The sequence below is a fragment of the Penicillium verrucosum genome, assembly GCF_028828655.1.
Source record: "Penicillium verrucosum strain IBT 35672 chromosome Unknown utg000001l_segment0_segment0, whole genome shotgun sequence".
Lineage (NCBI taxonomy): Eukaryota > Fungi > Ascomycota > Eurotiomycetes > Eurotiales > Aspergillaceae > Penicillium > Penicillium verrucosum.
In genome coordinates, this window is record NW_026643210.1 from 100,079 (window position 1) to 119,658 (window position 19,580).

Consider the following 19,580-nt stretch of genomic DNA (forward strand, 5'->3'; position numbering starts at 1 on the left):
CCACGTGCCTCCCCCTGTAACCTCCCGAGGTCACCCTCCCCCGGATCTTATCCCCTCCGTCACAGCTATCCCAACATGCTTGGAGCTTAAAGATGGAATCCGTTCGCAATATTCAGAATCCAATACCTCCGGTGCTCTTGCAACCATCCAAATGGCTTTCTATCTATGAAGACTTCGTGACCAAGAACGCTAGCTCGGTTGGTCAAGTCGAGTCGGCGCTGAGATCTTTGACTTATATCATCCCAGGTGAGTTCTCATTCGGTTTGATCATACAGCTGTTGAAGAATCTAACAAATACCTTCTATCAGGGCGATACCGCGAATCAGAGATACCATCGGAATGTGGTTAGTGTCACATTATACTTGCCATTGAGCGCGTCCACTGACCTCCCCTGCAGTGCATTCTGGTGTTCAGTTGTTATCATTATACCATGACTCTCTTGTTTCGCGAGTTGTTGATCGGCTTCCATCGACTGTACCCCGGCCGCCGCCCACTCCCCACTCCCGATATACCAAATACTGGACCTCTCGCTCCTCGCTCTATCGCCAGGTAGCTCTTGCGCTACAAATGCTCCAGTATACCGAGCTTCTCTGGGAGATGGCGGCGCGGCGGCGCGGCCAGAAAACCCGTTGGCGCGTGGTTATCTTTATTGAATTTGCAAAGGCAGTCTGCCGCTTGCTTCTTCTGCGATTGACCAACTCCAGACCACTTGTCAGCCCTCCACTTCCAGAGCGTGAGGTAGATCCCAGAACGACAGAAGAAGAGGAACCACAAAGTGACTGGAACGGAATGGACACTCCGGTCAGCGAGCGGTCTTCAGACTTGAGCTGGACGATGCCTCGCACAGGACTTTCCCTTCCGTCTCTCCCCGGCGTAAACGATGTGTCGAACTATCTCATCTCCAAAGTGCTTACAGCAGATGACATCAAGCCCCCTAAGGCACTCCTCCACCGGGCGACGGGACAAGGGCAATTAGCTGAAGTTCTATACATCCTTCGGCCTGTTGTCTACGCAATGGCGATGCAAAAGTGGCGTGGTGATAGGCGAAGCTGGCGGCCATGGCTTATTGGATTTGGGATGGAGTATGGCTGCCGCCAGCTCGCAAAGCGTGACTTCCGTGAACGGGTCGCTGGCGGCCTTCGAGGACTTACAGGGCTTGAGCGAGAGGAGCTGAAGAAGCGTGGATGGTCAATGGGCTGGTGGATGATGCGAGGCGCATTCTATGAAAACATCACCAAGTAAGAACCCCGACTCTGTTCTCTCTCTAGGTTCCCCTTTGAATACTGATATTGTGAAATAGGTCATGGCTGCACAGTTTAACTGGAAAGATGAAAGGCAAGCCATTGTTGGACTTGGTGGGCAGTGTTGTGGAGGACTACGAATACCTTTGGGACAACTTCTACTTCTCGACTGCTACACTGTGAATTTCCACAGATGAGCCCAGATCTTTTTCACCCATGATACCCATTATTTCTATCTACGAGTCTTTTTATGCTATTCTATCTTTCGTCCGTTCTCGGTCTTGCTGAAGCAACCGCAAGGGGTATCATTAATGTTTTATTAAGTTTCATGTCTATTATCACATTACACGGAGCATTCGCATTCAGAGAATCTCAGTTTGCCTGTGGCCATACCAATCCCGTAATCCAACCTTGCCCGTGCGTTTGCCGGGGGCTGAGGACAGTAAGAACTCATTCAGCCGAGGTGCCCCTTCCTCCTCTTCATCGGGCCAGTCGACTCGTGCTCCTCCTTTCATTTCAAGCATCTCCTTCGCAGTGCCCCAGCTGAATCGACACTCGTTGCCCCATCCAAACACAGGGTCCATGTTGCGTCGAAGCCAGCCGACGCACTTGGAGTCCGAAGGATAGCCACTTCCCCAAGTCTCGGGGGTTGGGCTAGGTGACTGCTCAGCGCGAAGCACGGCCTCGTACATGACTTCCAGTGCAACGTCTCGCGTCACCTTGGCTGCCACACTGGCGGCGCTGACACAGGGATACAAGGAATCGGCCTTCTTTGCCACTGTGATTTTGAGAGATGGGAAGATTCGCTCCAATTTTTGTTGGTATGTGGCGGGGTTCCCAATCGTGTCAATGTATACCTCTCGCACATCCACCCCTCGGTCTTCAACAACTCCTCGAATGATTTCCACCGTGGCATCCATGGCCTGAGCGTTCAGATTGTATACTGCGGTGGGTGATCTCATCATGCCAGAAGAGATGTCGCGCGCCGACAGTACTTTGACCGCATACCCGCAGGACTCGAACAATGAGTCTCCTGGTGTATTTAATAGATGCATCAAATTGGCTCGCACAGCAGGTGTAAGCACTTTGCTATCGTCAAAGCTATGTTTTTCGGTCAAAAGCGAGTGATGGAGATCAAGAGGGAGATAGAAGGCACCGTAGACCATTGGCCCTAGGACTGGACCACGGCCAGCTTCATCGACACCCAAGACACATGGTGTACTCTGAACTGTATCATGAATTGTGGGTGAGGTCTCTTGGGGTGTGATTGCTTTTGGGCATGGGGTGTAGTACGCGTAGGATTCGCCGGAGAGAAGGAGATCTGAAATCACACTAGGAGGAATAAAGGTAGACGATTCCTTGGGAGGAGTAACAGAGGGAGTATCATTTGTCATAATAGGCATATATGAAGATTGAAGAGGGTTTAAAGAAAAGAAAGAAAAGAAAGAAAAGCAAGACCAGCAAGACCAGCAAGACCTTTGGAGTACAAAAGGGCAAAATACCAAAAAAAGATCGAGTTGAACGAGTTGAACGCGTCGACCATTCGGGATTAGCGGGCGCGCGTGTTGCTCTTCCCGCCCTAAATTCCGCATTCCTCCCCTCCACCTTGTGCCTCTCTCTGTCTCTCGGTCTCTCTGGTCTCTTTTAACGGCTTTTCCTCAAAATCTCTCCTTAATATTTTTGATTATTCTATCCTGGTGCTCAACTTTCAATATGGCACGAGGGCCCGGAAAGGCCCGCGACTTCGACTACTCCAATGTGGGAACTAAGGGAAGGTGAATGAATATGTCATCGGCAATTTCACTACCTAGGTAGACATTTATACTGATTCCCGTCTAGGCGCACTGGTATATCTCTGAAAGAAGGTCGACGCGATGAACATGGAATGGAGGAAGTAGACGGTCTCTTTTCATCTCCTGAGAAATCGCCTGTGGAGTTGAATGACTTTGAAGAAGACGTGGAAAATGAATCTTCAGTTGGATCCGAGGGCATGTCAATGGATGAAGGTGGGCCAATGCAGTATCGCCTTATATTTTGCCGACTCATTGCGTGCTGATATGCAAATTCTATAGGCAATGCGCCAGATCCCATGGACTTCCTCAAAGGCACAAATGGGTCACGCACCTCTTTTCTCCCCCCGCCTGCTGCGCGGTCACCGATGAAGACTGGCCTCACTGGGTCCCCGCGGAGGACTCCAGCGTTGCAATCAACTCCAGACCCGCAGGAAGTCGAGTCATCTAGTCCGTCCGACGGCAAAGGTTACGCGGGCGCACAGGCAGAATCGCGTCAAGATCCATCTCCTCTTTCCACTCGCTCGGTGAACGTGGGACGCTCGAACCAGAAGAATGGCACACGGCAAAAACCTACTACAAAAGCCCAACTAGCAGCAGAATTTGAGCCCGCAGCCATACATGACTTTTCCGACTTTTCCGACGGCGACGAGAACGCCAATGCATTCACTGCAGTACAACAAAATTTCGGCGACAGTCTAAATATCGATTCAGATTCAGTTGTTGCAGAGGAACTACCCGATTCTCCCGGGCAAGACCAACAAGATGATCATGGCGACCATTCATCTACGGCTGACACGACTCCGCCTCCTGAAGAACCCGCTGTGGCCTCCAAGTCAACAAAGAAGGCCGCATCAAAGATCGCCAAGGTAGACAAGGATCAGGCGAAACCCCCGCACCGCGCGGACGTCCAAAGTCTCAGCGCCGTAATGTCGAAGAAGATGTCGACCCCCGACCAACCAAAAAGCGGAACACCAAGACATCTCCACCGGTGCGTGAACCTTTAGAACCGGAATTGGATCGAGTGGTGGAGAATTACGCCAACCGCACAGGCCCTTTGAAAGGCCGAAGTTTGTATATCCTCAAGCGTGAGAATCCTACCGACAACAGTGCGACTCACACTCGATCTGGGCGGGTTTCGGTCCGACCACTAGCATATTGGCGCAATGAACGGTGCGTCTTTGGTGATGGGGAGGCAACTGAGGGGCATCGATACCCTCTTTCAACCATTAAAGAGGTAATTCGCACCGAGGAGCAAGAGCCTGAAAAGAAGAAGAAGAAGGGGAAACGCTCAACGTCTCACAAGTCTAAGTCCAAGAAACCAAAGGATGACTCTTCAGACGAGGATGAGGATGTTGATCTCTGGGAGAAGGAAGGCGGTGTTCTTCATGGCTACACTCTTAAATGGGACAGGAAAACACAGACCAGTTCGAAAGAGGAGGAAGTCCTAGGTATGAACCCCTCCACCCCTTTATAGTTAGTTCCTTTTACTAAGTCCATCTTGATATACAGATATTGCATATGCTCCCTCTGGAATCGAAACCAGAGAAGTCAAAGACTCGACATTCCGATTTGCGAAGCTGCTCAGCTCGTCATTCATCGGGTCTGGAGTTGTGGAGCTCCCACCTGATGGAGTCAAGAAACCTAAGAACTCGAAGAAAATGCACATGGTCTTTTATGTCTGTCACGGGCGTGTTCAAGTGGATATCTCAGGTGTCCAGTTTAGTGCCGGAAAGGGTTGTGTTTTCCAAGTTCCTCGTGGTGAGTCTTATTTCCCCTGGCTTCTTCGTATCAGTTAACTGACACCGGTGATCCTATCTCTAGGTAACTATTATAGCTTTGCAAACACCCATCAAAAAGAGGCTCGGCTTTTCTTCACCCAAGGCTGTGTCCCCGATGAGAACGAGAATGAAGACGACGCACCGCAGATGTCTCATGATGTTGGCCCTGAGAGCGAATTCGAAGCCGACACTCCTACCGCTCCTGTTCATGTCCCTGCTAAGAAAGCCAAGGGTCGCCCCAAGGGCAAGCAGAAGAAGACAGGCAAATGATCACTTCTATTAGCTCTCTGGCCTCCAACTCCTGTTCTCATGTTTGTAGGCATTGACAACGCGCCATGATACTTTTTTTTTTTTTTTTTTTTCTCTTTCTACGTGGATACCCTGAAATTTTATTTTTGTGGGCGTCTAAATGTCTTTTTTTATTGTTATTAGTTCTTTCAGCGATTTGGGGTTTTTTTTTTCATACTATTACCAGGGAATTTGGCGCTTTTTTTGTTTGTTTTTTCTTCTTCGCCTGTACCTCCGGTTAATTATGCAGTATCTATTGGTGATAATTGGTGGTGGACGAGCAACGGAGAGAATCAGAAGCTCATTCGAAAAATATCGAAATGTATCCCATCCATGGATATCAAATCTCTTCCATTAGGTCATCTAGGTCGTCGTCTAGACCCAATGGGGGAACTCTCCAACCTCAACCTTCTCAGGCTTCACAAATACACCCCTGGTGCCTAAGCACTCGAAGTAGCGCTGTCCGCCCACACTACCGTCATTCTTCCCCATCGGCTCGTCAAGCTCAATTCCGACCCAGATTGGCTGGAGATCTGCCGGAAGTTCTGCATTCTGTTGCAGCTCACGACCCGGACCGGTAATAGGAATAGTCGGAACAGGTCCAACAAAGCGGATCGTGCCGCGTCGAATATGCGGTGGAGATGAAGGCAAAGCGATAGCTCGTTTAGTAATAGTGATTCCTGCCAAGATGTGGTCAGTTGAAAAGATTTTGGGGAAAAAGATTTTGAAAAAAAAATGAAAAAAATGAAAATCGCAGACACTCGAGGTGTGTTTGTTTCAACGAACCTCTCGTTTGAACCTCGTGTTGGTCTTTCTCAACTTGATGGCGTAGAGCATCTTCAGGGGATAGAGCGTTAGGATCAAACCGACCCAGCTTCTGACTCCTCTTCCAAGCTAATACAGAGTCCGAACGGGCTTCATATGTCTTGGTTGGCAACACATATTTCTCGACCGATGACAAGTCGGTGAAGTTAGCCCGCATGGTTTGTGGGCGACTGTCATTGACCTGGTGAGGATACAAATCAACATATACTCGGAATTCGTAACATAGAGCTCCTTCCCTGACAACTTGAATCAAAGGAAACATGGCGCTTTGTTCCCGGTAAAGCAGTCAGAGTAGAGTTAAAGAGAAAGAAAAGAGAACCAACCTCGATCTCCGACCCCTTCACCAAACCCCAATCCCCAATTAGGCGGTCGTCTCCATCGGCCCACTGGTCAGGTCGACCGGGGACTTTCACCCGCAGGCGCTGGCATCCTGGTGGAATTCCCGTCATGGTCTCCAACTTTGCCTTGACCTGCATCACCGTCCAGGTTGGGGTGATTCGGCGCTCAGTCAGGAATCGAGGCTCCGAATCCCCAGGCTTTGCTAGAGCCGCATTGGTGATGATGACGGAGATATCCATCGGAGTAGGCTGGAACGCCATGTTGTCTCTATGTATCAATTGTTTCGCGTTTGTGTGTTCTAAAAGAAATGTTAGAGTGGGCTAGTTATGGAAAAGGAATATAACCAGTTAGTTATCGAAGAAGCACATTGTTAGTAAGCAGGTACCGCCAGCTCAGGCACCGCTTGATGCTACACGCAGTTCAGAATGGAATTGGCAAATGATCTTATGACCTTTATGGAGGACAAGTGAAACAGTGCATGTTATATAGATAAATAGATAAACAATTGCCTAAACGGGGATGTAGCATGTTGAAGTCAACGTTCTGTAGGAAATCCATAGAGCAATTCCAACCTAGTTATATATAGTTATATATATGATTGTATGTATATTAATACAGTCAAACTCGACATAATTCAAGCTTGATACTTAATACCTTTCTTATTCTACATCTATAAAATTATTCAACATCACCCGAATATAATGATGTAGATATTATGCGTTACAAATCGCGAGCCACGTGATATCCGTTCTCGCTTGACTTTTCAACTTCATCAACAGCTCCCACTTTATTCACAACGAGAGTTATCATGGCCTCCCAACAGACAGGCGAAGCGTATGAACAGCAAAATGTCCATGAGGTGTACCAAGAGATTGCTCAGCATTTCTCCGCTACCCGTTACAAAGTGTGTTTAGAAGTCACTACCTCAAACCCCCGGGTTCCCAGCTAACCAATTTCCCAGCCATGGCCAATAGTCGAGCGATTCCTCACGGGCCTAACACCAGGCGCAGTGGGTCTAGATGTAGGGTGTGGTAATGGCAAAAACCTGATGGTCAATCGAGATGTTTTTATCATTGCTTCAGATAGGTATGTGTTTGATATGAATTATTGAATTTTTTGGATTTTTGGATTTTCGGATTTTCTATAAACTGCTTTATTTCCTTGGGATACCATGCCATCCATTGTATCCCTTTAGCTTGGTCTGGGCTAACCCAACGCCAGATCTGAAAACCTGGCTCGGATTGCTCTGCAGCACCAGCCACATTCGACTGTAGTGGCCGATATTCTTGACCTCCCACACCGGGATGCAACCTTTGACTTTGCCATTTCAATCGCGGTGGTGCATCATCTTTCCACTCCAGCCCGGCGAGTCCAAGCCGTCGCTGAGATCCTGCGAACTGTGAAGCATGGTTCAGAGACGCAGGAAGGTGGGCAGATCCTGATCTATGCCTGGGCTCTTGAGCAAAAGAACAGCCGTAGAGGTTGGGACAAGGGTGATGAGCAAGATCGAATGGTTCCCTGGGTTCGTAAGGGTGATCAACCCCAGACTTTCCATCGCTACTACCACCTGTACGCTGAAGGCGAACTGGAGCGTGATATCGGCAATGCTGGCGGTCGTGTGCTAGAATCCGGGTACGAGAAAGATAACTGGTGGGCAATCGCAACCCCCAAAACGGCCCATGACGTTTAAAAAATGTGATATGCACTCCGAGAACCAGCCTCGGAGTCATGGGGGAAAAAACACATCAATTCGCACTTGCTGGCCCCGCCAAAATTTCTGCAAACAAAGGAAAAGAACGCAACAAACACCGAGGGGTAGAAATCATCTATACGATTCAGTATCCCCACAAATCACGATATACCTCCATCCGGCGCTATGCAATTCGTAACAGAAAACCACAAAAGGAAAACAGGGGGAAAAAAAGAAAAGAAACAAGAAACAAGAGGGGAAACTCAAGGAAAGACGTATAGGCGTCATCTTCGTCATCTCATCCCTAGGGCATGGTTCGAGGAGGCATGCCAAGGTGGGGTCCCATGAGACCTGGTGGGGGAATTCCCATATCCGGGGGTCGTCCAATTCCATAGAACTCTCTCGGGGGAGGTGGAGCGGGTGCGTATGCAGGAACGCCTGCAGTGAGCTCTTCGAGGGAGGGAAGTTGAGGTGGAAGGCCGGGCAGATGACTTGGGATTGCGCGTGAGGAGGATCCCTTTCTCGGCCGGGATAGAGAAGTGCTGGCGCGGCGGGTTCTGGTGGTGGGGGGATCGATGGCAGCACTTGAGAGAGAAAATGGCACTACGCCTGCGCGTCGAGCCATCTCTTGCTCCCCCAGCTGCCAGTGCATGGCCTCTGCTGCACGCCATGGGATAGCCATTTCCTCCGCTACCTTGGACCACATTTCGGCTTTGAATCTATTCAGATGAGTGTGAGATTAGTGGATTTGTTTTCCTTTTCCGAGATGCTTTTCCCCTTCCCAAGACCTACCTCTCATATAAACGGGCTAGTTTGTTTTTCTTATCTTCATCCCATTCACTTCGACGTTCCAGGTAGTTCTGATAATGAAGACGGCAACTGATGGCACTGCGGCCGGGGAGTCGTTTGCTGATATCCTCCCACTTCATCCCACTGCCACGCAGTTCGATGATCAAAGCATCCTCATCTGGCGACCACTTGGACTGTTTCTTTGCTGGAGATTCGGAAGTGTGCGAGGGCTGTAGACGCTTGGCAGCACCCGATGGGCCAGTCTTGGTCAAGGGTGGCATGGCCATGGCAGCCGGGCCCGGCATAGTCATCATGGGACCTAAGCCCAATGGTGGCCCTATGGTTCTGGGTGGGTACCCGGTGTTCAGAGCCGGGGCGGTTTCTTCCTCATCTTGGGGCTTGAGTAGCAGTGAGATATCCACTTTGACTGGAGGCAGTATAGGCCGATTTTGTAACGCAATCATATGCGCGGATGAGCACCGTTGAATAGAATAGAAAACAAAGCGGCAGGGGGATTTCCCCGACTAGAGGGGGAAGGGGCAAGGGAAAAAGAAGAAGAAAAAACCAGAAACAAAAAAAAACAAACAGAGAAAAGCCGGAAGGTTCTCGTGATCCCAAGTCTTGTCCCAAATATGACGACAGAACGATCAAACGTCCCAAATCAATAGTGGAATCTTCAATCTCTTTTTTTCTTTTCTTTTTTCCAAATTTGGAATGAATCCTTGGAGCTCTCTGGGATATCAGAGAATTAGAAAGAATAGAAATGAGGAGATGAAGGGGGGGAGGAAGGAAGTATATGGGATATATGGGAGTGTATGTTAATGAAGAGAGTCAATTGTAGAATTCCAGAAGAAAAGGGAGAAGGAAAAGGACCATAGGAAGCATTCACTTGAAAAAAGGTGAAACGAATCCAGAAGTGACAGCTGATCTAAACCTATCTTGACAAGAAGAGAGAGAGAGAGGAGAAAAGAAGAGTCTTAGACCGTTGGGGGGGTGGACTGTGGACTATTAAGGGTAACGGTTGTGACAGAGGGTAAATAAAAAATACATATCCACTGGGGGTTTTTAAATTAAAGATGCGGTCAGTTGTGTTTTTATTTTATTTTTATTTTAGATTTTATTTTTATAGTTCTATTTCTTTTTTTGTTAACTTGGGTCTCTTGAGAGTTGAAGTGTATATAGTATATAGAATGATATCTGGATAGTAAATAGTATAGTAATAGTTATACTATAACTGATTGAACTACCAAGTACTAGACTAGGTAAGTAACTAGTTAACAGTATACCCAAGTAACTCACTAACGAGTTATACAAAGTAGAGACGGTAAATGTTTGATATGACCTGCAGAGTTTCATACTAACCCAGAAAAGGAAGAGGGGCAACCTCCAGGGCTACGGAGTACATATACTACTAATACAAATACTAAATACAACAAAATACTATTTTACTATTTTTGACTACTTTACCTACTTTAACTAATTCTACTATTCTACTATTCTACTAATTAATCCTAATTGGTAGAATAGGAGGGGGTTGATTGTAATTCTAGAAATTAGGAAATCTGAAAAATACCTATAACCTAGGTGTTCAATATCCAACTAAATTAATATATAACTAATATATTAAATCCTAAATCCTAAATCCTAAATAATATAATAATATAATATAAATATAAATAAATAATAATAAACCCCGGGGACCCGCATCACCCTTTGGTTAAATGAGAACGGTCTTCTCCGGTCCAGGGCCTAGCCCCAACTGAAAAAGTTCCAGATCGTTTTAACGGCTTTGCTGTTTGTAACTTGACGTGTTCACGGGGATTTTACTCTATCTCAACCTGGGAACCAGTCGGGGATTTTTCTCTTCACTTTCAAGGTTCTTCCCCTTGCTCTTTGCGGGGCTTTTCCGGGTTCCCGACCCTCGGGTGTCCCATGTGTTTCTTCATACAATATACATTATATATTATATAACTATAAGTTATATATACTATAGTTATATATACCTAGGTAGTTATATATGGTTATATATACAAAATAAGTGGTGAAATTTGAATCGAGCATGTAACATCTTTTCCTTTTTTTTTACATATATCGATGAAGTTCAAGGGAACCCTATGCTATACTATGTAGACCAAGTAGATTTAAGATAATTATCCTCAAGGCCCAGGCTAAGGTCTCAGAACCGTCTCTTGAACGACGGGGCACGCGTTCACGCATTTCCAAGATTTAAGGGACTGGTGGGTCATTTTAATTTCCGTTAAATAGCCCTGTCAATTTCCTATCAATTTCCTGTTAATATCCTGTCAATTTCCTACCAATATCCTACTAATTTCCCAAATTCTAGACACGTCATGCCCGTTGGACCCAGAAACCGGGCAGACGCCTAGACCGAACACGAGTTCCTTTCTCAGGATCCTTATATTATTTATTATTTTATATATATATATATATATAATTATATCTAAACGAGGTACGGAGTATATTATATGACCTCCCCTTTTCTACGACGATCTTTTTTTTAATTCTTTTTTTTTTTTTTTCCCCTGAAACATCCATTCGGTCAATGCACCGAGGATCAGCAACCCATCCCTCTTCCTGTTCCTACTTCCCTCCAAATCTCGTCTATCAACTTTCCCAGTCAGGTAACAAAAAGAGGCAGAGTTGAACGTGTGGAAGTGGATCATGTACAACGTTCGCAGGGCGATCGTTGCCTCCCTTGGCTTGGGAGTCAGCACAGACACGCCCCGTTCAGCAGCAGCTTCATCGACCTTATGACCCGCTTGGAGCAACGGGGACAATCCGTAGACCAATAACCCGAGGTATGTCCGAAGGGGGAGAAGACAAGGTAAGAATTAGGATATATCTATAACTATATATATATATATATATATATAATATCTATACATATATACATAAAAAAAAAAAAAAAGGTATGAGAAAGAATTCAGGTCATGTCTCCTCTGACAAAAGGTCTTAGGTAGTCAGACACGGGAAGGAGAAGCCAAGTGTGATGATACGCACAGAATGTCTCCCTAACGGTGTACGGAGGAAAGCTCAACCAACCATAAAGAAATAACGGTGTGGAGTTTCAAGGAGGGGCAAACGTCAGATCATCGAACTAAATGACTTAAGTGGTAGCGACGAGCTGGTGGCGTTGCGCGGAGTGTTTCTCTTTTCTATTTATTGTCGCGATCGCCCTAACTATCTGACACGCACCCGTTGGACCCGGTTTTTTTTGGGTGGATTTTGATTTTGAAGCTCATTATTTTGGTTGTCCTTTTCCGGTCCTTTTGGTCCTTTTGGTCCTTTTGGTCCTTTTGGTCCTTTTGCTCATTTCGATGATTTTGGGTATTGATATTAGGGGGGTTTCTCTTGGAGCTAATAGGTTCAAGAGACAAACCTCATGTATGTACCTACCAGGTAGCCACATATGCACTGTGAACGGAGAATTTGGAGAGTTCCACTTGGATCATTGAGATCATCTGCTTCAGCTGAAGTGGCGCTCAACCGTTTGGATTTGGGGGCAATGCGCTCAACGGTGGATCTTCGGTAGATGCGAGGAACCCTGCTGTCAATACCTTACTTTTGGTATGTATATGTATATATATATATAATATTTGCTATGCATCATCAGGGCAGGTTCATCCTTGTTTCCGAGAGTGATGTATCTCAAAATCCATGCATATAACTCACCATATACCAACATATCCTTACACAAAGTACCAGATGAAACCTCGATATATAAAAGGACAAGGTACGGTATAGCTTTCGGCCGGATCTCTGGATATGTCAATCATCAAGTTTTAGAATCCTATTTCGTCTATTTCATTTGGCTCCACATCTGAAACAACTTGTCTTGTGGGGGTCCAAGGCTCTTCTAGACACAACATAACTATATGTTGTCCGTAAATACTCTCCTACTTACAATAACTTATAGAGTTAAGATTATCCTGATAGACTGGTCTCGAACATTCTCTTAAAACAAATCCCCCCCAATACAACATCCAACATAAAAAGGAAATTGATTTCAACTCATTTAGGGTCCCACTGAGCCCTGAAATTTGACGGGAAATTTGATCTCTGCCCAACTCACCACATTCCTTTTCAACTTTTTTTCAACTTTTTTCTCTTTGATCATTATGAACTGCCTCTATTTATTCTATATTTAGTGGGCATAATCCTTCTCAGGATATTGATTTCTTATATTTCTTTGTTGTAGGGATACAAGCCGACTTCGACTCAAATGTAATATCGTGGAACTGGAAATCCATGAAAGAAACAAAATAATCCAAAATGATGGTTGAATGAAAGTTGAATGAGTGCCTCTGGTGTGGACTCAATAGATTCCCTTGACTTTCTTTGATCACTGTCTTCATCCCGTGGATTCATTGGTTCGATCATGGAATTCTTTCAATTCCAAGTTGAAACCCATCTTTTTATTTTCGAGATGAAAACAATGAAAAACAGTCGCAATGCAAGATAAATAAATTAAACCGCGAATCCCTCAAGGGAGAGCTTCACATCATCATCTATTCCCTTCATATTCTATCATGGCCCAACCTAAACAAGTCGAGGAGCCAGAGGAGGTATCCGAAGAGCTAGAAGAAGAGCTAGAAGAAGAGCTAGAAGAAGAGCTAGAAGAAGAGATGGAAGAAGGGCTGGAAGAAGAGCTAGAAGAAGAGCTAGAAGAAGAGATAAAAGAAGAGATGGAAGAAGAAGAAGAAGAAGAGATGGAAGAAGAGATAAAAGAAGAGATGGAAGAAGAAGAAGAAGAAGAAGAAGAAGAAGAAGAAGAAGAAGAAGAAGAAATGGAAATGGAAGTGGAAGACCTAACAGAACCAAGAATCAAGTCAGGAAAGGAGAAAAGGACACTGAGAGTAAGTGGTCACCCTCGAGTCAACCTCATTCAACCTCATTCAAACATCGACAAACTAACAAAAAGGAATAGACCGTCATCCCCACATATTGGCCTCCCGACTTGCCCAAGAAGACTACCGTGGGCTTTCCAAATGACGGAGTGGACTGTTATCGAAATGTCGTCTTTCAAATGATTCTACATATGCCCGTATTCTACAATTGGCTCATCTGGTACAAGGATCACCATGCCCCTAAGGGTCATGTTTGCCTTCGGGGTTCATCTGAAGACGGTCCCAGTGCATGCCCGGTTTGTCAACTGGCTGAGATTGCCCAAGGGTATTGGGCAGGTAAAACTGCAACTGAAAGTTGGATGCCTACCTTTGAAGCTTTAACACACTCGCTCTTGCAAGGTTGGAAACCTGCTGGGGTAGACTCGGAACAAGACCCGGCAGAGTACTTTGACGTGCTTTACGCCGCGATCAAAAATAGCACCAAGCCTATGATGTATGTTGATTCTCCCTCATATCCCTCATATCCCTAGAAGACTGACTTGAGACTCCAGGAAAGAAGACGTGGAAGATATGCTCGAGGTCGAACTGATCATGGTGATGAGATGCGACGGGGAAAACCCTTGTAAACCGAAATACATCTCAAGACAGCAACGGTTTATGATGATCAACTTATCCGGAGAGGAGGGCGATACACTCCCCGAGAAGCCTACTTTGAGCGACGTAATCGAAAATCACTTTGATCATGAGGATGATTTCGATGAGTGTGCGGATTGTGGAGGCAACAAGACAGCCAGAGATCAAATTGGAAGTTTCCCTGAGCTTCTCTTGGTCCAGCTCAACCGCACCAGTGTGATGGGCGAGAAGATCGACACTCACGTATATCTGACCGAGGAGTTAAATATCGAGACACGGTTCATGGATGAACGCTGGAGCAACGAACGAAAAGTCATCCAGTATAAATTGACCTCGATAGTCTTGCATCATGGCGGCGATGTAACACAAGGTCACTACAGTATCGGTGTTAAAGGTAAAGGAGATAAATGGAGCCAGGCAAATGACATCCAAATTTTGGACTGGGACCCCGAAGGGCCTGAAGGCAACCCGAACCATCTCGCCACCGGTTATCTCTTTACATATCGCCGGTTACCCACGGACGACGAAGTACAGACACCCTCAGAGGCACAGATCCCTCAGACAGAGCCACCCCCTGAACACGATATCATGGAGATCGACTCCGTTCCGTTGGATGGCGGGGATGACGGGGGGTGTTCTCGAATTTTGATTCTGGTCCACCTGAGGATTCTGAGAATCCTGCACCTAAGGGTCCTGTCCCTGAATCGGGCTTCAATATCTTTGATCCCAAGAAATTAGGGAAGTTACTGGATGTGATGGTTCCCAAAGTTGTCGATAGCTATATAGCTCGCTCAGCGGATGCGAGGCGCAACGAGTGGGAGAAATGGGCAAATGAATGGGAGAAGAAGAGGGAAACAACCCCTACAGCTCCTACAGCCCCTACAGCCCTTACATCCCTTACAACCCTTGCAACCCTTGCAGCCCAAACACCAAAGACTTCGACTACTGCTATTGCCATTGATTCTGAGATTGGTACCGATTTCAATGAAGATATAGTCGACTGGACTCAAAATCGTGGACGACTTCGTATAACTTTGACTCAAGAAGCAGGAACAGGACCAAAGGTGTTGGATCTTGAAGTTCAAGGAATGAGCTACAATCGACTGAAGAGGAAGAGGGGAGAGAAGGAGAAGGTAGATGAAGGAGAAGTTGAGAAAAAAGCATCGACATTTATTAAATTAAAGAAAAAGGTACAAGCTAAAGTGAAGGATTATGGGAAGGAAAAGGAGAAGGAAAAGGAAAAGGAAAAGGAGAAGGAGGTGAAGGTGAAGAAGAAGAAGGGGAAGAAGTAGAAGTTGGGAAGTTGGGGAGTTGAGCATTTTGGATATCTTGGGACTTTCTTTTTGTTCTTTTAGTTTCTTTCTTTCTTTCTTTTTTTTTTTTTTTTCAATCTTCATGTTCTCTTCACCTCTTCTTTCTTCTTTCCCATCACATTAAATGGATTCTAATTCTCCTCAAATCTTCCTCGATCGTTTGATCACAGAATTGGCCCAAAATGGACATTCAAAGACCCTCAAACCACTCATGTTGACATTACACTGTCTATTCCCAAATGACTTCCTTCCTGCCCTTGATATTCTCGACCGCAAACTAGTCCATCGAATTGTGTGCTCAGATCAATCTGCTACATCCCTAGAGAATACCCAAGAAGATATTTTTATTGTGATATCTGCCTCGGCGCCGCCTTCACTTCCGGGTTCATCAGTTTCCCAAGAAAAGGGCTACGAGGTTCGGCTGCATGCCTGGAATTGCAGTTGTCCTACATTTACCCTGTCTGCATACCGAGACTCTCAGCTCCCAGCGAATCATCCGACAAACGAACTGAATCAGTTGGCCTACTCATTTGGCGGAACGCTAGCTCGTGGTACGGCGCGGGTGTCGCCTCCTACCTGCAAACATATCCTAGCCTGTATTCTATATACACGGTGCCCTGGGCTGTTCAAAGTTGATGAGGATGGCAGATTCGTCGTTTCCAAAGAGGAATTGGCAGGCTGGTGTGCTGGTTGGGGTGGTTGATTTGCTTGGCTCTTGACACGTCAACGGAAATTGATGTACGAATATCATGAATCGGGGCAAAGAGTCCTTGGCCCCGTGGCAGCTGCTGAAGTGCCCATCTGAGAACCCATCCCAGGTATCCGCAGATGACAACAGGTCCTACAGACCCTTGTCCATTCCACATGAACCATCTGCCTGTGCCCGGGCAATCATTGATCATTGCTTGGAACACAAGAAGTCGGCTGGCCACGAATGGGGACTTGTCCCGGTGCCCTTAAAATTGCAGGATGATTGCATGGTAGACACGCCAATGGGCAGTATTGTTACTTTAGATGTAGTTAAATATACATCTTACAGAGAAATTAAGGTCTTGGTTCGCTGTGCGAAATGGACAGACTTGGTCTGTTAATACAAGAGGAAGAGAAAAAACAAAAAAAAAACAAAAACAAAAACCAGGTTGAAATGTCATATGCTTTACTCATTGGATTGACAATTCTTTCCGTAAGAGAATAAATTAAGAGTCCCTTAGTTCTTCTTGTTCTTGTCGGAGCTATCCTGCTCCTCCTTCTGGTCACCATTTGGCGAACCGGCCTTCTTGGCATCCTTTTCTCCCTTAGTTCCATTGACCTCCTGGTCCCGCTTGGTGTCACTCTCCTCTTGCTGTTGTCGGTTCTGGATCTTGTTATCGATTAAGTCGTGGAAAGCCGTGATAGCACGGATCAAGCTGCTAATGTAGATAGCCATCAATTGGTCATTAGTCTTGACACTCATGGCCCGTGCCAACTCGCTGTTCTCAAGCTGTGTCTCCTGGCCGTTGGTCCGCTGAGTCGCCGGTGGGGTAGACAGATTGGGAAGGAGGTTGAAAACATCCTGGAGGTTACCCAGAATGGCGTGGTTGACGGGAAGTTCCTTGTCGAGAACTTTCTGGAGGTATTGGCCGATATCGCGTAACCGCAGATGCAATCCTTGCAGTGACTGCAGCTGCGACGTGATACGGGTGGAAAGTGTGCCGACTGCGACGTCCCTGATGTCTCGGAGGAGGTGCTCCACGCCAATCTCCTCTGCTTCTTCTGCCTCGATTATCGACGGGGTGTGCACAAATGTTCGGGAGGTTGTTGTGCCATCCTGAATGTAACAAAAAATAGCCTTGGTTAGCCATGGTGGCCTGATGGATGCTTCCCTCGGATTCAATGTAAACTTACATCCTTGATTTCGTCCACGGCGAAGTAAGCATCTGTAGGCACGCCAACTTCCTTCGGTTGTACATCGACAATAACCAGCAAAGGGTTGGGCGTGTATTTCTTGAAGAGCTCATTGATCTCCAAATCCGAAGCGCGCAGCTTAGGACCCGAGTGGTACCAGCCGACTAGCTTCTCGCGAGCATTGATTTTCTTGAACATATCCCTCATCGACTCAACGAAATTGTGATCCAAGAACCACACTGATGGGTCTTTTTCATCTTCCTCGAATGGGACTAGAGAGATAAGAAACACAGATGTCAGCTCGTCCGTTGTATGGGGTTGATTCACCGAAGCTTGCACTTACCAGCAAAACTGTTTGATACCCGGACATTATCACCCGAGTTCTCACCCAGCAGGACACCTACAACACGTTTCCGGGTACCCTTTGCCGTTCTCCCATAGTGATCTGCGACGGAAAGGAGGACTAACGGGGCAACCGTCACGGAGCGGTTGACGAGGGATAGCGTGTCCGCCGTGGTGGCAGGCATCGTGAAAGGGAAAAAAAAGTGAAAAGAGATCGAGAGCTATAAGGGACGATTTAAAGCTCGTAGATCAAATAAAAATCCAATGAAATAGCAAATCAACACGAGACAGGAGAATGCGGTGGATGGAGAGCGATGATGCACAGGTGCTCTTGAGAGCTCTCCGCCACAGAGCTGCGCCACCATGAGGCTGGGTAACTTAGTAAGCAACCACCTTGCCCGGTGAAGAGGAAGCTTGAAAGAATACACATATGTACATCAATAGATTAAGATGATTATACTATAAGATATATATATATATATAAAAAAAAAAACAGGTATAAATCCTAAAATTCAATTAATTATCAGGATGTAATTTGTATACATCGCCTCTACAATATTTGTACTATAAGTCTCGTGAAGCCCGTGCTTTCCGAACCTCGGACGCTAAGTTCCCTTGCGATTCTTCCCTTTCCCCATTTTCTCCGTTTCCCCGTCGACAGTCTTTTCCTTCTACAACCCTCTCCCCTCTTACAATTCACAATGGCTCCCATCACTGAAGATGCCGTCTCCGGTCTGAAGAATACCATCCACCAGCTAGAGGCAAAGGTGTCCGAGCTTGAGAGCCGTCTCGCCAATGGCGGCAAGCCCAAGTCCGCTGCCGAGCAGATGCGCATCATCCTGATGGGCCCTCCTGGCGCAGGTATGCAATTGAACTATAACTGGAGAGAAGAAAGGCAATGGATATTAACAGTTTCAATCAGGCAAGGGTACTCAGGCCCCGAACCTTAAGGAAAAGTACTGCGCATGCCACCTGGTAAGTAGGAAGTTTGTCTGAGTACAGCATAAGCTCTTCCCGCTAATGTATTTCCTGAATAGGCCACCGGAGACATGCTGCGGTCCCAGGTCGCAAAGAAGACCAACCTTGGAAAGGAAGCCAAGAAGATCATGGACCAGGGTGGTCTCGTTAGCGATGAGATCATGGTCAACATGATCAAGAGTGAGCTGGACAACAACTCAGAGTGCAAGAACGGGTGCGTACTCCCAAAATTCCCTGATTTCCTTCCCAAATTTATTTTCTTCCCGAAACCCGGCCAGAATTAACGTGAGAGGTGGACAGTTTCATTCTGGATGGTTTCCCCCGGACGGTTGCGCAGGCTGAGCGTCTCGATGACATGCTCATTGCCCGTGAGCAGAAGCTCCAGCATGCCGTTGAGCTGCAGATTGACGACTCCCTACTGGTGGCTCGTATCACCGGCCGCCTGGTCCACCCTGCCTCTGGCCGCTCGTACCACAAGATCTTCAACCCGCCCAAGGCTGATATGAAGGACGACGTCTCTGGAGAGCCGCTGATCCAGCGTTCCGATGACAATGCCGAGACCCTCACCAAGCGTCTGGCTACTTACCACGCACAGACCACCCCCGTTGTCGACTACTACAAGAAGACCGGTATCTGGCGCGGCATTGATGCCAGCCAGGAGCCTGGTCAGGTCTGGAAGAGCATTCTTGGAGTCTTCCGCCAGTAAGCAATTCTGTTGGATTGATTGCATTTTAAAAAGGGGTATTTGGGGGGTAATTTGGGACAATTTACCAGTCCAGGCTCCGTGATGTCTACCTTTTTTTCCCTTTATGTTTTTTT

The 19,580-nt window shown here is 46.6% G+C and overlaps 10 protein-coding genes across 10 annotated transcripts; 6 read left to right on the forward strand and 4 right to left on the reverse strand.

The window, feature by feature from the left end:
* The first annotated feature begins 60 nt into the window (after positions 1-60).
* N7516_000014 (peroxisomal membrane protein PEX16) lies at positions 61-1,510 on the forward strand. Its single transcript, XM_057212736.1, has 4 exons — positions 61-246; positions 309-344; positions 398-1,238; positions 1,301-1,510. The coding sequence occupies exons 1-4, from the start codon at positions 93-95 to the stop codon at positions 1,422-1,424; spliced, it is 1,155 nt and encodes a 384-aa protein (XP_057074619.1). The 5' UTR covers positions 61-92; the 3' UTR covers positions 1,425-1,510.
* A 93-nt stretch (positions 1,511-1,603) lies between these two features.
* Positions 1,604-2,635, reverse strand: N7516_000015 (ribonuclease H2 catalytic subunit RNH201; the record flags this gene model as incomplete). The annotated part of the gene is made up of 1 exon (XM_057212737.1): positions 1,604-2,635. One exon carries the CDS (start codon positions 2,633-2,635, stop codon positions 1,604-1,606), a length of 1,032 nt encoding a protein of 343 aa, XP_057074620.1.
* A 319-nt stretch (positions 2,636-2,954) lies between these two features.
* N7516_000016 (Cupin domain protein) lies at positions 2,955-5,082 on the forward strand (the record flags this gene model as incomplete). Its single annotated transcript, XM_057212738.1, has 6 exons — positions 2,955-3,016; positions 3,081-3,247; positions 3,314-3,900; positions 3,948-4,482; positions 4,544-4,792; positions 4,856-5,082. The coding sequence occupies 6 exons, from the start codon at positions 2,955-2,957 to the stop codon at positions 5,080-5,082; spliced, it is 1,827 nt and encodes a 608-aa protein (XP_057074621.1).
* Positions 5,083-5,475: 393 nt separating this feature from the next.
* On the reverse strand, positions 5,476-6,524 carry N7516_000017 (TBCB family protein; the record flags this gene model as incomplete). The annotated part of the gene is made up of 3 exons (XM_057212739.1): positions 5,476-5,780; positions 5,887-6,106; positions 6,249-6,524. The coding sequence occupies 3 exons, from the start codon at positions 6,522-6,524 to the stop codon at positions 5,476-5,478; spliced, it is 801 nt and encodes a 266-aa protein (XP_057074622.1).
* A 548-nt stretch (positions 6,525-7,072) lies between these two features.
* On the forward strand, positions 7,073-7,954 carry N7516_000018 (tRNA (carboxymethyluridine(34)-5-O)-methyltransferase; the record flags this gene model as incomplete). Its single annotated transcript, XM_057212740.1, has 3 exons — positions 7,073-7,168; positions 7,226-7,350; positions 7,486-7,954. 3 exons carry the CDS (start codon positions 7,073-7,075, stop codon positions 7,952-7,954), a joined length of 690 nt encoding a protein of 229 aa, XP_057074623.1.
* Positions 7,955-8,258: 304 nt separating this feature from the next.
* On the reverse strand, positions 8,259-9,207 carry N7516_000019 (MYB DNA-binding domain protein; the record flags this gene model as incomplete). Its single annotated transcript, XM_057212741.1, has 2 exons — positions 8,259-8,673; positions 8,747-9,207. 2 exons carry the CDS (start codon positions 9,205-9,207, stop codon positions 8,259-8,261), a joined length of 876 nt encoding a protein of 291 aa, XP_057074624.1.
* A 4,086-nt stretch (positions 9,208-13,293) lies between these two features.
* On the forward strand, positions 13,294-15,536 carry N7516_000020 (ubiquitin carboxyl-terminal hydrolase; the record flags this gene model as incomplete). Its single annotated transcript, XM_057212742.1, is given in 4 exon segments — positions 13,294-13,620; positions 13,692-14,104; positions 14,163-14,898; positions 14,910-15,536. The coding sequence occupies 4 exon segments, from the start codon at positions 13,294-13,296 to the stop codon at positions 15,534-15,536; spliced, it is 2,103 nt and encodes a 700-aa protein (XP_057074625.1).
* Positions 15,537-15,681: 145 nt separating this feature from the next.
* On the forward strand, positions 15,682-16,260 carry N7516_000021 (uncharacterized protein; the record flags this gene model as incomplete). The annotated part of the gene is made up of 1 exon (XM_057212743.1): positions 15,682-16,260. The coding sequence occupies one exon, from the start codon at positions 15,682-15,684 to the stop codon at positions 16,258-16,260; it is 579 nt and encodes a 192-aa protein (XP_057074626.1).
* A 504-nt stretch (positions 16,261-16,764) lies between these two features.
* rpn8 (proteasome regulatory particle lid subunit RPN8) lies at positions 16,765-18,025 on the reverse strand (the record flags this gene model as incomplete). Its single annotated transcript, XM_057212744.1, has 3 exons — positions 17,785-18,025; positions 17,442-17,713; positions 16,765-17,364 (listed from the first exon to the last, which is right to left on the reverse strand). Exons 1-3 carry the CDS (start codon positions 17,966-17,968, stop codon positions 16,765-16,767), a joined length of 1,056 nt encoding a protein of 351 aa, XP_057074627.1. The 5' UTR covers positions 17,969-18,025.
* Positions 18,026-18,484: 459 nt separating this feature from the next.
* Positions 18,485-19,467, forward strand: adk1 (adenylate kinase ADK1; the record flags this gene model as incomplete). Its single annotated transcript, XM_057212745.1, has 4 exons — positions 18,485-18,644; positions 18,706-18,758; positions 18,821-18,975; positions 19,062-19,467. 4 exons carry the CDS (start codon positions 18,485-18,487, stop codon positions 19,465-19,467), a joined length of 774 nt encoding a protein of 257 aa, XP_057074628.1.
* Between the last annotated feature and the right edge of the window lie 113 nt (positions 19,468-19,580).